Consider the following 16,387-nt stretch of genomic DNA (forward strand, 5'->3'; position numbering starts at 1 on the left):
AGTCTGGCACCTTATTAGCATGGGCTGCTGGGAATATGGCATCACACCCCATTCTTTGTCATCACAACCTGCGCACATTTTTTCCACCTATACACCCTTTTCATAAACTATTTAAAGTTTAGTTTGCTACAAATAGTCCTTTTTTTCAGACCACCTCACCACATGAAGCCTGCTTTAAAATAACCGAAAGGTGTAGAAGTCTTACCTCGGTCCCAGAGGCTGGCTCTTAGTGCTCTCTCCAGCTGTTCCTCCTCGCTCAGCCCTGCAGTGTACACATCATAGCTCCTGGCAGCCTCTTCATAATGCCCTGGCCTGCTGTACGGGTAATGATCCTGATACCCAGAGTGGCCTAGAGGCAAAATGAAAAGGTTACAGAATACAGCAAATGACTGTTCTTTTGTTCCAGATTTCCTACTTCCTATGAACAAACACAATCAAATAATTCATGTGATTATTTTGAACATGGTAAAATGCCCCAAGAAAAGAAAAAAATGACAAATAGAAAATGCCTCCATGAGGATGCAGGGTGATCAATAAAAAATAGGGTATAACAAGGCGCCAGTGGTTCAAGTCTGCAATCCCAGCTACTCAGGAGGCTCAGATTTGAGGATCACAGTTCAAAGTCAGCCCAGGCAGCAAAGTTTGTGAGACTCTTATCTCTAATTATCCACCAAAAAAGCCAAAAGTAGAACTGTGGCTAGCCTTCAGAGTGCTAGCCTTGAGTACAAAAGCTCCGGGACAACACTCAGGACTGATATGAAAAAAAAAGTAGATAAACAAAAAAAGAAATACCAAACTAAAGTATCCCTGTAATAGCCCATTAATAAACTCAATAATAATAAAGTTGACTTTTGGAAAATACTTCTGTCAAGCTTTAGTCAGTTTGAGTTCATTACTTAAATTGTCTTTACAATCACAGAATTAGTTTTGAAGAGATATTTTCCTGTCTCATTCTGACATGACAGTGAAGGTATTGTTTAATTTCTCTCCTCTATCTTATCATTCTTCTCTTTGAAAGATGTTTCATATGTTTAATTGAGTATAGTGATGATGAAAATCCCTGAATTTTACTATGAGTCTTGTGTCATATAGCATCATATCATTCACCATAGTTCATGCTTGAGTTGAACTTCAGTAAAACTATAGAAAAAAAAAAGAACCACCCACAGGTCAAAAGGAGTACAGCCAGCTCATTCCTGGAATTCAAGTTAGGTGGTAAAGATAAAGATTGAGGTCAGCCTGGGCAAAATGAAAGAGAGATCCCAACTCAACTAAAAAAGCTAGGTGTTGCACATAATTTCACCCTAGCTATGTGGGAGACATAAATAGGAGGATTGTGATCCAGGCCAGTTCAGGCAAAAATGTGAGGCCCTTTTGAAGAAGTAAAAAAGACCAGGAGAATAGCACAAGTGATAGAGTACCTGCCTAGAAAGCACTCAGTTCAAACCCTAGAACTGCAGAAAGAGGGGGGGGGAGAAACAAAGGAGGAAAGGAAGGAAGGAAAGATAGAAGGAAGGAAGGAAGGAAGGAAGGAAGGAAGGAAGGAAGGAAGGAAGGAAGGAAGGAAGGAAGGAAGGAAGGAAGGAAGGAAAGAAGGAAGGAAGGGAGGGAGGGGGAAAGAAGGAGGAAGGGAGGAGAGAAGGAAGAGAGGGGGGAAGGGAGGGAGATTGAGGGGAAGGGAAGGAGGAAAGACCATGATTAAGTGATAGTTTTTATTCAGAAATTTTGATAATTGGTCCTGAGGCTATTTTGAAATTTATTTTTATACTAGATATAAGTAAAATACTTTCCAAATACACAAAACTGAGAAACACTTTATAACTCACAACATTTTCCAGTGCTCCAGAATTCTTTAATACAAATAATAAAACACTTCTTTGGGCTGATAACCTAATATGTATATTAGTATTTGTCATGCAAAGTATTTATGTCATTTTATACATACACACACACACATATTTTTGGTGATGCAGGGATAGAACTCAGGGGACATACATGCTAGATAAATACTCCACCACCCAGCACCATCTCAGTTGTACTGAGATACACTGATTGAGAATTAATGTGCTAGAAACTTCATCCTCAGTTAATGTTATTTGGAAGTAACTGAGATAAGGCCTCATCAGGGTAACCCCCACCAGGATGGTATTAGTGGCTCTATAAAAGGAAAGGAGGTTTGAACTAGCCCACTTGTTCTATCTCACCGTGTGAGGCTCTTTGCCAGGTTATGATGTAGAAGGCAGCCCTGTTCAGTTGCTAAATGGATTCCAGTACCATTTTCTTCACTTCCCTGCCTCTAGGGTCATGAGCTAATTTAACTTCTATTCTGCATGAACTACCAAGTCTGTCTTATTACAGAAACAGAAAATAGACTATGATAGTGTTTGCTTATGTATTCACCAGTGTGCAATGTAATGGTTTTTAGTATGCTCATACAGTCATATCATCACCATCACCATCATCATGACCACCAATTTTATTTTTAGTAACCTCCAAAAGAAATGTGTACTATTTTAGCAAATACCCCACAACTTTCCATTCTTTTCAGCACTACGTAATCACTATATTTTCTGCTTCTACAGAGATGTCTATTCTGGACACATCCTATCAACAGGATCACATGACATATATTAAGTGTGTCTGGCTCATTTCACATAGTGAAACATTTCAGGGGTCATCAGTTGTGTGCCAAGCATTAGTATTTTATTCCTTAGTAGGGCCAAATCATATTTCACTGTATGGACACATCATATTTTCTTTATCTTCACATCAGAAATTGGTAGAAATTTAGACTAATTCTACCTTATTATTATGAATAATGCTGCTATAAACAATGTTTTGTGTGGACCTATGTTTGCATTTCTAGTAAGTCTATATCTAGAGGGTCACATGGTAATTCTGCTCAGCTATTTCAAAAACTACAAGACTGTTTTCCAAAGTGGTTGCATCATTTTCTATTTCTCCAAGCAGTGTGTGAAGGTTCTGACTTCTGTATACTTTCACTGACATCAGTTATTCTTCAGCTTTTAAATTTTAATTATAGCTATCCTAATGAGAATGAAGTGGTATATCACTGGAGGCATTTTTGTGTTTGCTTTTTTACACAGAGTCTCATTATAGAGCTCAGACTAGCTTTGAGCAACTTTTTTATGTATTTATTGGCAGTTTATATATCTTTCTATTCTGATACTTCGTGCATTTTACTGATTACCACAATATTAGCTTGGTTCTACTTTATTGAATTTCCTAGAGGTAACAAAAAATAAACTTCAAATAAAATGGCTTAGGATATTTTAGGGGATAATTCTGAAAGGATTTTCTCTAACTTCATTAAAAGTCAGGGGATTTACTAAATACTTCCAATAATTCAACTATATTCCCTTTATATGTTTCCTTTGTCAGAACATCAAACATTTTTGATACTTAAAAGAGGAAAAGGAGGGAATCAGGAGGAAGATAGAGGAGAAGCTGGAAGGTAAACAAGCTCTCACATAGAAAGCAGTTTTAGTGTTCCAGTGAACAGTCCTAGGCTAGAAAATCACACCACCTGTGCTATCAGAATACAGAGTTTGGCCAGAGAGGAAAATACCAGGCAGCTTGGTCAAGGAGACAGATCTGGTGTCAAGGAGACACTTGCTGGTGTCTGTGGCAGCAGTGGTGGCTGTTGCTGCAGCTGCCATATCGACAGAAAGAGCCAGGGACAAAGGCACCAGATGTGGTGTGTGAGCAGATTCTACTCAATGGCAGCAAGAACTGACAAGAAGCAGAAATCTTCATCCTGCTGATCACAGACCATGGACAGCCCAGAAACCTAAGGCTGGTGTGAGTACCACCAAGACATCCTCCTTCTCAAGGAGCATCAGTGGGAAGGTAGCCCCACCCCACCACCGGAGAAGAACTCCATCTTTGATACCGACAAAGGCCAGACCTGAGCAGCTAGCTCCAACTCAGGCCTTGGAAGAAAACAATAGGAGCCATTCAACTGGTCACAGGAACCTGACATGAGCTGCCAGGCTCAGCTCCACCCAGGGAAAGTTGCCCTTCCCAGGCAGAGATGGCTCCGCCCCAAGAAGAGTGACTTTCTTCATTGGGTAAATGGAGCCAGAGGCTGCCTCTCACCATTGCAACCTAGACAGCATGCCCAGCAGCAGGAGGGGTAAAAGAAAAATGATTGAAACTCAGTAAACATAAATCCTGAGAATGGTTCCAGGCTGGGCAATGTGATTGTCTCAGGAGCTAAACCCTCAGGAAAAAGCTACTGATTGTTGATAGGCCTCAACCCCACCCAGAACTTAGCCTCTTCACAGTAACTTCAAGCTAGAGGAAACAACCATCTCCCTCTTTTGTGATACTCAAAGCAGATCCCTCCCACTGAACTAGCCTGGGAGGAGGATCACAAAGTCCTGGGTAAGGCAGAGCTTTTTTCTGCCTGCTCAAATTAACTTAAGAAACCAATCAAGCCACAGGAAAACCAAACACCACAAGCAAACCAGTGACTCCATCAAGAGACTGGTTGTGGACACAGGGAGATACAAGATCTTTCCCCCTTCCTCCCCCCAAAAATCAAAGAACTCTCTTTTCTACCTAATTTTTAAAATTATTTTTATTTTTTCTTTCATAATTTTTATTTTAGGTGTGTGTGTGTGTGTGTGTGTGTGTGTGTGTGTGTGTGTGTGTGTGTGTGTGTGTGTGTATGTGTGTGTGTGTTTAAATCTCTTTTAAACTTTTGGTCTTTTTTTTTTGTGTGTGACTTAATTGCTCTCCTGCTCATTCCCACATATGTACCTGTCATCGTTGATTATTAGAACTTATCCTTCATTGTGTACATACTTAATTCAGAAATTGATTATTCAAATCACAACCTCTTAGGTTTAACTTCTTTAATAGTAGTATTATTTCTTTATACCTATATAATTTTTATATATTAATTTATTTTTATTATTTTTTCCTTTTTCCTTTTTCCCTCTCTCCTCCTCTCATTCTAGCCTTTTCTTCTACCAGTATTATTTCTTTTTTTTTTTTTTTTTTTTTTGCCAGTGGTGGGGCCTGGGCACTGTCCCTCAGCTCTTCAGCTCAAGGCTAGCACTCTATCACTGGAGCCACAGCGCCACTTCCGGCTTTTTCTGCTTATGTGGTGCTGAGGAATCGAACCCAGGACCTCATGCATGCAAGGCAAGCACTCTACCACTGAGCCACCTTTCCAGCCCCTACCAGTATTATTTCTTTATACTTACATAATTTTTAGTTTCATTTTTTAAATTTAAATTTTTGTTTTTTGATTTTTTCTTCTTTATCTCTCTTTCATTCTATTCTGTCCATTTTCTCTCTGAGATTAGGACTTGGTTAAATTCATTCACTCTTTCCTTTTACCTCTCCACATCACTCTAATCCTATTTTTCCCCACAATTCTCCATAAACCTATTAATTTCTGGTCTGCTGAATCCCTCTTAGATGTTCTTAGCCCATTTAATTCATAGCTGTTTGATGTTGAATAGATTGTATCTGTTGAACTAGATTGTATCTGCAACCATTTTGACTGTGCAACTATAGGACTCTGGTTGATGCTTGCCTTAACATAGTATCCTAGCATGAAATTGGTTTTACTTTCAAACCAAAGGGCAGAACAAGCCAGAGAAACACAAGGAAAATGGCACGTCTGGGTATCTCAACTCCCACTCATGATAATCAAGTGACAGAACAGTTAACAAATAATCCAGAGGAGAGTTCCCAAAAAGCTCTACAAACACTACTGGAGAACATGGTGAATGGAAAGATGGAAAGCCTGCAAAGGACTTAGTGTGAGCGTGATTAAGAGCTAGATGAGGATATCCAAAGATTAATACAGAAACACCATGAGCATGATGAGGCTAACCAAAAGTAATACAGCATCTCATGAGCATGAGGAAGGCTAATCAAAGATTCATGCAGGAATTGTGTGAGCATGCTTGGAACAGTCAAAGAGTAATATAGGAATTGCATGAACAGGTTGAGAACAGTCAAAGATTAATATAGGAATTGCGTGACCATGAGGAAGTTAATCAAGGGGTAATACAGGAATTGTGGGAGTGGGATGAGAATAGACAAAGATTAATAGAGAAGTTCATGGAATCCATCAATAGACAGCTGAAGGAATCCAGGGAGACCACAAAGGGAATGCTGAATGGACCCCGACAGAAGGAAAGGGAGTCCAAAGAAACTGTAACCAATCAAATAAGGGATTTTAGAGTAAACACTGAACACCAAATTAAGGAAGTAAAGAAGTCCATACAAGATCTAAAACAAAGCTCCAACAAAGGATTTGAAGCCATCAAAGCTGACCAATTAGAAGGAAAGGAAATAAAAAACTAAGTAGAAAGTCTTAATAGTTGGTTAGACCATGCAGAAGATCAAATCTCTCAGATTGAAAACAGCCTAGATAATGGAGAAAGAACATACAACTATCCAAGACAAATCCAAGAAATATGATAGATCTATTCAATATTCGGAAGACACCATCAGAAGGCCTAATCTGAGGATAATGGGTATAGAGGGGCACTTAGAGGCAGAAGTTAATGGTCTAGGAAATTTATTTAACAGGATCCTAGTACAGAACTTCCCAAGCATGCAAAAAGATAGGCCTATTCAGATACAAGATGTTTTTAGAACCTCAAATAGACCAGACCAGAACAAGACATCCCACCATAACATTATAATCCACACAGGATCAATTCAGACCAAGGAAAGGGTCCTTAAAGCTGTCAAGGAGATCAAAGATCAATTACCTATAATGGGAAACCAATTAGAATTACCTCAGATTTCTCAGCAGAGACAATTAAAGCAAGAAGAGCCTGGAATGATGTATGACATGCCTATAGACAAACTACTATCAACCAAGAATACTGTACCCAGCTAGACTGTCCTTCATAATGGAAGCTGAAATAAAGACCTTCCATAGCAAAGAAAAACTGAAACAATATATCTCCACCAAACCAACTCTACAAAAGATAATTAAAGATGTCCTACACATAGAAAACCAACAAGAGCAAATTAAAGGCCAAGAAACCATACCCAAATTGAGAATCCAAGAACCACAGGAAGAAACCAGCTGTCACAGCCCCCAAGAAGGTGGATAACATGGCAGGAACTACCAAACACCTCTCAGTCCTAACTCTCAACATTAATGGACTAAACTCTCCAAATAAGCGACATAGACTATCCAGATGGATTAAGAAGCAAGATGCTTCTATCTACTGCCTTCAAGAGTCACACCTTGCCCATAAAAACAAACATATTCTGAAAGTGAAAGGCTAGAATAAAATCTACCAAGCAAACAGCCCCCATAAACAGGCAGGAGTTGTAATCCTAATATCAGATAAAATAGACTTCAAATTAAAATTAGTGAGAAGAGATAAAGAAGGTCGCTATATACTAATTAAGGAATCTCTCCTTAAGGAGGATATTAGAATTCTAAATATCTATTCACCAAACAATGGAGCACCCATATTTATCCAAGAAACACTACTTTCCCTCAAATCTCACATAGATCCAACTTGTTGGGGACTTTAACACACCACTATCCCAACTAGATAGATCAACCTGGCAAAAACTCAATAGAGATACCGCAGATCTAAACAACTGCATAGATCAAATAGATTTAACAGACATCTACTGAATATTTCACCCAGCAGCATCAGAATACATGTACTTCTCAGCAGCACACAGAATATTTTTCAAAATAGACCATATTTTAGGTCACAAAGCAAACTTGTCCAAATTCAGAAACACTGAAATTATGCCATGCATTCTCTCAGACCACAAGGGAATAAAATCAAACTCAACACCAAAAGCCACCAAAGAAAGTCCTGTAACACATGAAGGCTGAACAACACACTGTTGAGTCACCAGTGGGTCATGGAAGAGATTAGAAAGGAAATTCAAATGTTCATGATATTCAACAAAAATGAACACACAAATTACCAGCTCCTCTGGGACACAGCAAAGGCAGTAAACAGAGGCAAGGTTATAGCTCTGAGTTCCTACATCAACAAATTGGGGAGATCTGAAACCAACAATTTAATGAGACATCTGAGCCTCCTTGAAAAAGAGCAGCAAGCTAAACCCCAATCCAGTAGACAGAAAGAAATAATTAAAATTAAATCAGAATTGAATGAATTAGAATAAAAAAACACATAGAAAGAATCAACAAAACAATGAGTTGGTTCTTTGAAAAAATTAACAAAATTGACAGACTCTTAACAAATCTTATCAGAAAAAGAAGAGAACACACCCAAATAAATTCAGTGATGAGAATGGAAACATCACCACAGAAACAACCAAGATTCAGAGCATTATAAGGGAATACTTCTCAAGCTTTTATGCTAATAAGTTTGAGAATCTGGAAGAAATGGACAATTTCCTAGCAAATATGGACATGCCAAGATAAACCTAGATGAGTTACACCAAGTTAACAGATCCATATCAAGCACTGAAATACAAACAGCAGTAAGAGACCTCCTCCCTCCCCCACAGTATAACCCTTGCTTTCACTATATTTGATGTTGGTATAATTTGTGGAGGGGAAGGGAAAAAACAAATCGTTTAAATAGGAATACAGGTGGACCCACTGCAACAATGAGATGTTACAAGTCATTATGTTGAAAACGAACTTTACAACTTTGGTGTGGGGGGGGGGTGCGTGAAGGGGAACGGGGGGGGGGGGGAGATGGGAAGAGATGAGAAGGGGAAACAAAGGAGGATGCTACAATGCTTGATAAGAAATGTCCTCATTATCTTGCCCATGTAATTGTAACCCCTCTGTACAGTATTTTCACAATAAAAAAAAAAGAGACCTCCCATCTAAGAAAAGCCCAGGACAAGATGGATTTACAGCAGAATTCTACAAGGCCTTCAAAGCAGAACTCATACCAAATCTCTTCCAAGTAGTCAATGAAATTGAAAGAGAAAGTTCATTACCAACCTCACTCTACCATCATAACCCTCATCACAAAACCAGGAAGGGGCTCATCAAAGAAAGAGAACTATAGACCCATTTCTTTGATGAACATGGATGCAAAAATTCTCAACAAAATTTTGGCTAATTGACTTCAATAATTTGACCAAAAAATCATATATCATGATCAAACAGGATTCATTTCAGGGATGCAAAGCTGGTTCAATATATGCAAATCAATTAATATAATTCATCACGTCAACAAGAGCGAGGACAAGAGCCACATGGTTATCTCAATAGATGTAGAAAAAGCATTCCACAAGATCCACATCCCTTTTTATGATGAAGGCTATGGAAAAAACTAAGAATCCATGGAACATTCCTTAATGCAATAAAGGCTGTATATGACAAACTTACAGCCAACATTATACTTAATGGTGAAAAACTAAAGCCATTTCCTCTAAACTCAGGAACGAGACAAGGATGTCCACTCTCTCCACTTCTCTTCAATTTAGTATTAGAATGTCTAGCTATAGCAATAAGACAAGATGCAAACATAAAGGGGATCGAAATTGGGAAAGATGAAGTAAAATTCTCCCTCTTTGCAGATGACATGATCTTGTATTTAAAGAATCCCATGGACTCTACTCCCAAATTACTCCAGTTGACTCGAAACTTTGGCAAAGTAGCAGGGTATAAAATTCACCCTCAAAAATCAATGGCTTTTCTGTATGCCAACAATGAGAAGAGTGCAGCTGAAATCAGGAAAGCAACTTCTTTTGTAGCCCCATAAAAGTAAAATACTTAGGAATTAACTAAAGACGTGAAGGACCTGTACGATGAAAACTTTAAAAACCTAAAAAAGGAAATCAAAGCAGGACTTAGAAAGTGGAAAAAAGTCCCATGCTCCTGAATTGGAAAGATCAATGAAAGATCATGAAAACTGCAATACTTCCCAAGGCTATATACAAATTCAATGTGATACCGATCAATATTCCAACCTCATTCTTCAATGCAATAGAAGAAGCAATCCAAAAATTCATATGGAAAAATAAAAACCCCCAAATAGCAAAATTTTCCCTTAACAGAAAGAATAGTGCTGGAGGAATATCAATACCAAATTTCAAACTCTACTACAAAGCCATAGTAATCAAAACAGCTTGGTACTGGCACAAGAACAGACCTCAGGACCAAATGGAATAGAATTGAAAACCCAGAAATGAACCTAAAGACCTATAGCCACCTAATCTTTGATAAAGGAGCTAAAAAAAATAGAATGGAAGAAAGACAGCCTCTTCAGTAAATGGTGCTGGAAAAATTGGTTAATCACCTGTAGAACACTAAAGCTAGATTCTTATTATCACCCTGTACCAGAATCAACTCCAAATAGATCAAGGACCTTGGAGTCAAGGCAGACACCCTGAAAACATTACAGGAAGGAATAGGAGAAACCCTAGGTCTCCTTGGCACAGGCTGAAATTTTCTTAATAGAGACCCAGAAACACAACAAATCAAACAGAGGTTGGACAAATAGAACTGCATGAAGCTGCAGAGCTTATGCATGGAAAAGGACATAGCTAGAACGATCAATAGAAAGCCCATGGATTGGGAGAAACATTACAATGGACAAAGGTCTCATATCTAAAATAAACCTGGAACTCAAAAAATTAAATCCCTAAACAACAAATCCTCAAAGAAACAACTGCCCAATAAATAAGTGGGCTAAAGATTTAAAGAGAAACTTCTCTGAAGAGGAAATAAGAATGGCCAACAGACATATGAAGGAATGCTCAACATTTCTAGCCATTAAAGAAATTCAATTCAAATCATTGAGATTTCACCTCACCCCAATTAGAATGGCTATATTCAACACCAGATGGTGGAGGGGATGTGGCCAGAAGGGAATCCTACTGCATTGTTCGTGGGAGTGTAAACTTGTTCAACCACTTTGGAAAGCATTATGGAGGTTCCTCAAAAGACTCCAATAGAGCTCCCCTATGACCCAGCAATCCCCCTTTGGGGAATTTACCCGAATGATCATAAACAAGACCATACTAAAGCTACCAGCACAACTCCTTTTACTGCAGCATTATTTACCAGAGCTAAGATATGGAACCAGCTCAGATGCCCATCAGTAGATGAATTGATCAAGAAAATTTGGTATATATCTAGATAGATAGAAAGAGAGAGAGAGAGAGAGAGAGAGAGAGAGAGAGAGAGAGAGAGAGAGAGAGAGAGAGAGAGAGAGAGAGAGAGAGAGAGATGTACACACACACACACACACAATGGAATTCTATGCCTCCATCAGAAAGAATGACATTGCCCCATTTGTTTTTCTTTTTATTATTTATTGTGAAAATACTGTACAGAGAGGTTACAATTACATGGGCAAGATAATGAGTACATTTCTTTTCAAGCATTGTAGCCTCCTCCTTTGTTTCCCCTTCCCATCTCTTCCCATCCTCCCCCCCGTCCCCCCACCCAATCCTCCTCCCCCCCCCCACCAAAGTTGTAAAGTTCGTTTTCGACATAATGACTTGTACATCTCATTGTTGCAATGGGTCCACCTGTATCCCTATTTAAACGATTTGTTTTTTCCCTTCCCCTCCACAAATTATACCGACACCAAATACAGTGAAAGCAGAGGTTATGCTGTGGCGGAGGGATATACACAGCAACAAAGAAATAATCTTATAAATGTGTTAGAAACAATCGCATGAAAGAAAAATACATTTGAATACATATCTTAGGGTTCATTTCCCTAACATCAACTTATCTGACCTTTTCTGCTTGTCTCAGACATATACTAGTTATTGCAAATAAGGGAAAGCATGGGACCTATGTTTCTTTGGGCCTGGTTTACTTCACTTTATCGCCCATTTGTTAGGAAATGGAAAGACATGGAAAAAATTATATTAAGTGAACTAAGCCAGGTCCAAAGAAACATAGGTCCCATGGTTTCCCTCATTTGCAATAACTAGTATATGTCTATAACAAGCAGAAAAGGTCAAAAGCTATGTCCATATGACCAGGTAAGATGAAGTTAAGTGAAATGAATCCCAAGATAGGGACACAAATTTTTTTTCTTCTTGCTATTATTTCTAATGTATTTATAATGTACCATGTGATTTTTTTTGATTCTTTGTATGTTCCTTCCCCATGGTATAACCCCTGTTTTCACTGTATTTGATGTTGGTGCCCTGCATCTTGTATATGCACTTCTCTAATTTGGGGAGGGGAAGGGAAAAAAACATCTCATTGTAACAATGAGATGTTCAAGACAATGTTAAAAAACGAACTTTACATTTATGCAGGGGTGGGAGGGGTGGGAGTTAGGTGGGCAATGTAGTTATGGGGGTGGGAGAGAAGGGATGGTAGGGGAAAAACAAAGGAGAAGGCAACAATGCTTGATAGGAAATCTACTCATTACCTTGCTCATGTAACTGTAACCCCTCTGTACAGTATTTTTACAATTAGAACATATTAAAAATTTTTAAAAAGAGGATAAGGAAATAGGAAAATGTTTCAAATCCTCACAATCGTTTATGACCAATCTGGGATCTGGACACAATTTTAAAGTGTGTGCTCCTCTTTAAAACTGATTTCTCCAGAACCATCACAAAGATTCAGCTCCCACCGACGTGCAGGGAGACTCCCCAGCAAGTTCCATAGCCTAAGAGTAAAGGACACTGCACAAGAGTTACAAATCATGACACCTATACTATTCATTTAGAAAGTGAACATTTCATTGGAGAAAAAGATTATCAAAGTTAATGTTAGTGTATCTATTTCATACACACACACACACACACACACACACACACACACACAAACATGCACACACAGACACACACACATGAAAGAGAGCGAGAAAGAAAGGAATTAAGGAAGAGAGAAAAGGGGTAACCACACCATAAGATATTTATGAAAAAGTCACTGAAATATCCTGAGATTCTTCAGAAATCCATAGAGATGCTGCCCAATTCCCTAAGAATGTTAATTATTTTATTGTAAACATAAAAAACATATGGGGTATTTCCTGCATGACTCATTATCATTTTTAAATCCTTTTAAGAAGTCATACCTTTGAGAAGTCATTCTGCTATAGACAGCCTAAGCAGCATTTTTACTCACCGCTCCTCCCCCCACCAATAAAACCACTCAAGTCATTTGAAATCCTGAACACTTATGTATACAGCAATTCAGTATTTCTATACGGTTTCAACTGTAGGTACATCTGCTGCAACTTTAGGCAACATTTTCTTGATACAGAAAAACATTTTTCTTCAAGTTAATTTTTATTTAAAAACAACCTAGCAGTACTTTAATGAAATAAAGCCCACAACTCTAAACATCTGAATATTATAAAATCCAATTTGGCACTTGTCAGACAAAATGTGAGGAGAGAAAATGGTGCCTTAAGTAGAAAAGACTGTTGTGGTTAAACATTTTCTATCATTGACCATATATCTTCAGCAAGACCAAAAACATCCCATCAATATCCATTAGGATGAGAGCAGGTCTCCAAGGATCAAAAATTTTGTACAGCTGGTATACTAGTCCACTCAGATGTTTCAAAATCTTCATTCCTGGAGAAGTTTAACAATCAAACACTTGATAAAGAACGTTATGTCCTGTGATGAATACTCACTGAATGTTCTTTTTTAGCTGTATCCTGTACCTCGGTAGTAAAGGAAACTCTGGTTATCATTACTCTATTAACTACTCCATCTGTTCCTCATACACATACCAGGATTTCATGGCAAGGCAGATCAAGAAACACCACCGAGATCAGAAAAATTGGTAACAGCTTTTTAAACATTCATGAGGTTCTTTGACCTAGATAGACTTTTGCAGCTGAAGACAGCCATATTAAGAATAAATCATTATTTGCAAGAGATACACACACTCTTCTAAAAGTTCCCTAGTTGACCATCAGCATGGCCATATGGCCTTCTGGAGCTCTATCTTTAAAGTAATTCAATCAGTTTGCAGCAAGGAATGTAAATATGATAATCTTACAGAAGGATCAAAAAGAAAGGTAAAGTGGCTTGGATTCTTGCCCTGAGTTTTTTGGTCCCTGTCTGCAATGACTATATGCTCCTTCCATATTGAAAAAGAGCCGACCTGATGGTCTCTTCCCTATGAAAGAGCAGGCCTGTAGCTGTCCTGCTGTCTCTGTCTCTCTCTTACTCACTCAATGGGGTGCAAAAAACCAGAAAGTACAGAAAAGAGGAAAGGCAGTAAGTGGTGCTGAAGTATTTTGGAAGGTTAAATTAGCATAGTACCTATCTCATATCCCTATACACTAGCAAAGGTCAGGGCTGGGGAGCTGTGACTTGTATCTTTGTCCTAGTTCTACTTATAAATTTGACTACATGAATTAACCTTCCTAAATTGTCATGTAAGATGTTAGGGCTAGGTAAGTGGTCCATCATAGTCCAAGCAGGTGAGCGGTTATTGTACAAACCTATCACTCTACATGCAGGCCAAGTTTCTAGGATTTTAAGCATCCACAGTGGGGCAAGCCTTTGAAGTAAAGCTGCTTCTTGGGGCAGACGGAGCACACATTTCTAAGGTCCTTTGGCCTAGGGATCCTCAATCGTCTAAGATGACTGTGGGGGAAGGGTGTTTGTTTTTGTTGAGTGTGTGTGTGTACTAGGGCTTGAGCACAGTGCCACGAATCTATACTTGAACTTTTTTGCTCAAGCTTAGCGCTCTACCACTTGAGCATAGCCTCACTTCTGGCTTTTTTGTGGTTAATTGGAGATGGAGAGTCAGGAACTTTCCTGCTCTGGGGTTGGAACCATGATCCTCAGTCTTCAACCTTCTGAGTAGTTCGGATTACAAGTGTGTGAGCCACCAGTCTATGGCTGTCTGAGGCTAGTTTTTTGTCCCTGATCTCAATTAGAACCATGTAGGCATCTTTTTTAAAGTTACATTCTAGTTTCTAAATCTAAATAGTGCTGTTAGTTTCTATTGTTTCATCTCTTCAAATATATGGCAGTGCCTACATTTCCAATCTTTTTATTAGAAACTCTGAGACAAGGACTGTTATATTTCTCTCTCACAATATGCAGTCATAAACTGGTCCTAGGCAAAACAATCTGTCTCCTTAACATTTTATAACTTTCCTACATACAACAGAAAACATATTAATTCCTTCCCAAAAGTCCAGACAGTCCTAAGACTGAAGACATTTTCAAAAGTTCAACTCCAAAATCTATAATGAAATCCAAGGCAAACTTTAAAGTTATCTTCTTAAAAAGTCAAAAAAAAAGTTATATTCTTCCAAGATAGAATAGAATACAGGAATCTTTCTATTCCAAAAGGAAGGAAAAGGTGCACAGAACAGACATATGGGACCAAAGCAATATCAATCCCAGAAGAGCAAATATTAAATCCTGTAGTACTCCGGACCACATAGCAGCATGATCTGAGTTCTGAAGTGCATGGGTGGGGAAACCCATCCAGTCTTGCTTTGTTCAGCCTACATGACCTTTCTCTTCAGCTGACCCAACTTGTTGATTGAGGCTTTCCTTGTTAGATGGTTCATGTTCCTGGCATTTCTAACTTCCTAGAGTTTCCTCTGCACTGTTGGCTTCATTCTCACAGCTTCTTGACCCCTGTTATCAGGAGCTGCCCTCAGGGATTCCAATCTTGGTACAATATTTTCTAGCCTTCCAGCCTTTCCTTTCAAATTTTGGTGGATGCTTCCATGATCACTAAATTCTTGCACTCTTCATGTCTGCAAGGCCTGCACTGTGTGTGTGGTGCTACGTTCTTCCTCCGGCTCCAGCAGAAGCTGGGACCTAGATTGTGACTGCAGTTGCCTCTGAGAACCTAGGAAGCAGGGCACAGTAAAATGGATTCTGGGGCTAGGCAATTCTGTGCAAGCAGAATCCTTCAGTGATATTCTCTTCTCAGGGGAGTCTTTCAAATGATTTCACCCTTTCCCACCCTACAGCCCATTCATGATAGATGGGGGCTCTAGTGGATTACTGAACTACCTTCCAGACATCTTTACAATCTTCTAGTATAAAACATTCATTCCTTAGCCCCAAATTTACTTAGGCTATTGGGGGGTGGGGGAGGGAGAAACAAACAAAAAAAAAACAACAAACTGCAACACTTCTTGCTTCCAATTCTTTCTATAAACCTCATTGAAAGCAGCCAGCAATACCTGCACAATAGCCTGAATGTGTGAAATTTCCCCCATCAGATTCATTAGTCCATGTGTAAATTCAACCTCTACTTCTATTTAAAAAAAAACTTAGGGTAGAGACAAAAATGCAGATAAGCCGGGCACTAATGGCTCACAGCTGTAATCCTAGCTACTCAGGAGGCTGAGATCTGAGGATTGTGGTTCAAAGCCAGCCAGGGCAGGAAAGTCCGTGAGACTCTTATCTCCAATAAACCACCATAAAACCGAAAGTGGTGCTGTAGCTCAAGTGGTAG

At 38.9% G+C, this 16,387-nt stretch overlaps 1 protein-coding gene across 3 annotated transcripts in view; it reads right to left on the reverse strand.

Moving 5' to 3' along the window:
* The window catches only part of Rhbdd1 (rhomboid domain containing 1), a 147,593-nt gene that overhangs the window by 59,928 nt on the left and 71,278 nt on the right, over nucleotides 1–16,387 (reverse strand). For all 3 annotated transcript variants that reach the window (XM_070015885.1, XM_070015894.1, XM_070015896.1), the window contains one exon: nucleotides 206–349. In XM_070015885.1, the coding sequence (XP_069871986.1) occupies nucleotides 206–349 (144 nt within the window). The remainder of the gene's footprint in view (nucleotides 1–205; nucleotides 350–16,387) is intronic.

The sequence above is a fragment of the Dipodomys merriami genome, unplaced genomic scaffold, assembly GCF_024711535.1.
Source record: "Dipodomys merriami isolate MVZ:Mamm:240054 unplaced genomic scaffold, mDipMer1.0.p SCAF_1, whole genome shotgun sequence".
In the NCBI taxonomy this organism is placed as follows: domain Eukaryota; kingdom Metazoa; phylum Chordata; class Mammalia; order Rodentia; family Heteromyidae; genus Dipodomys; species Dipodomys merriami.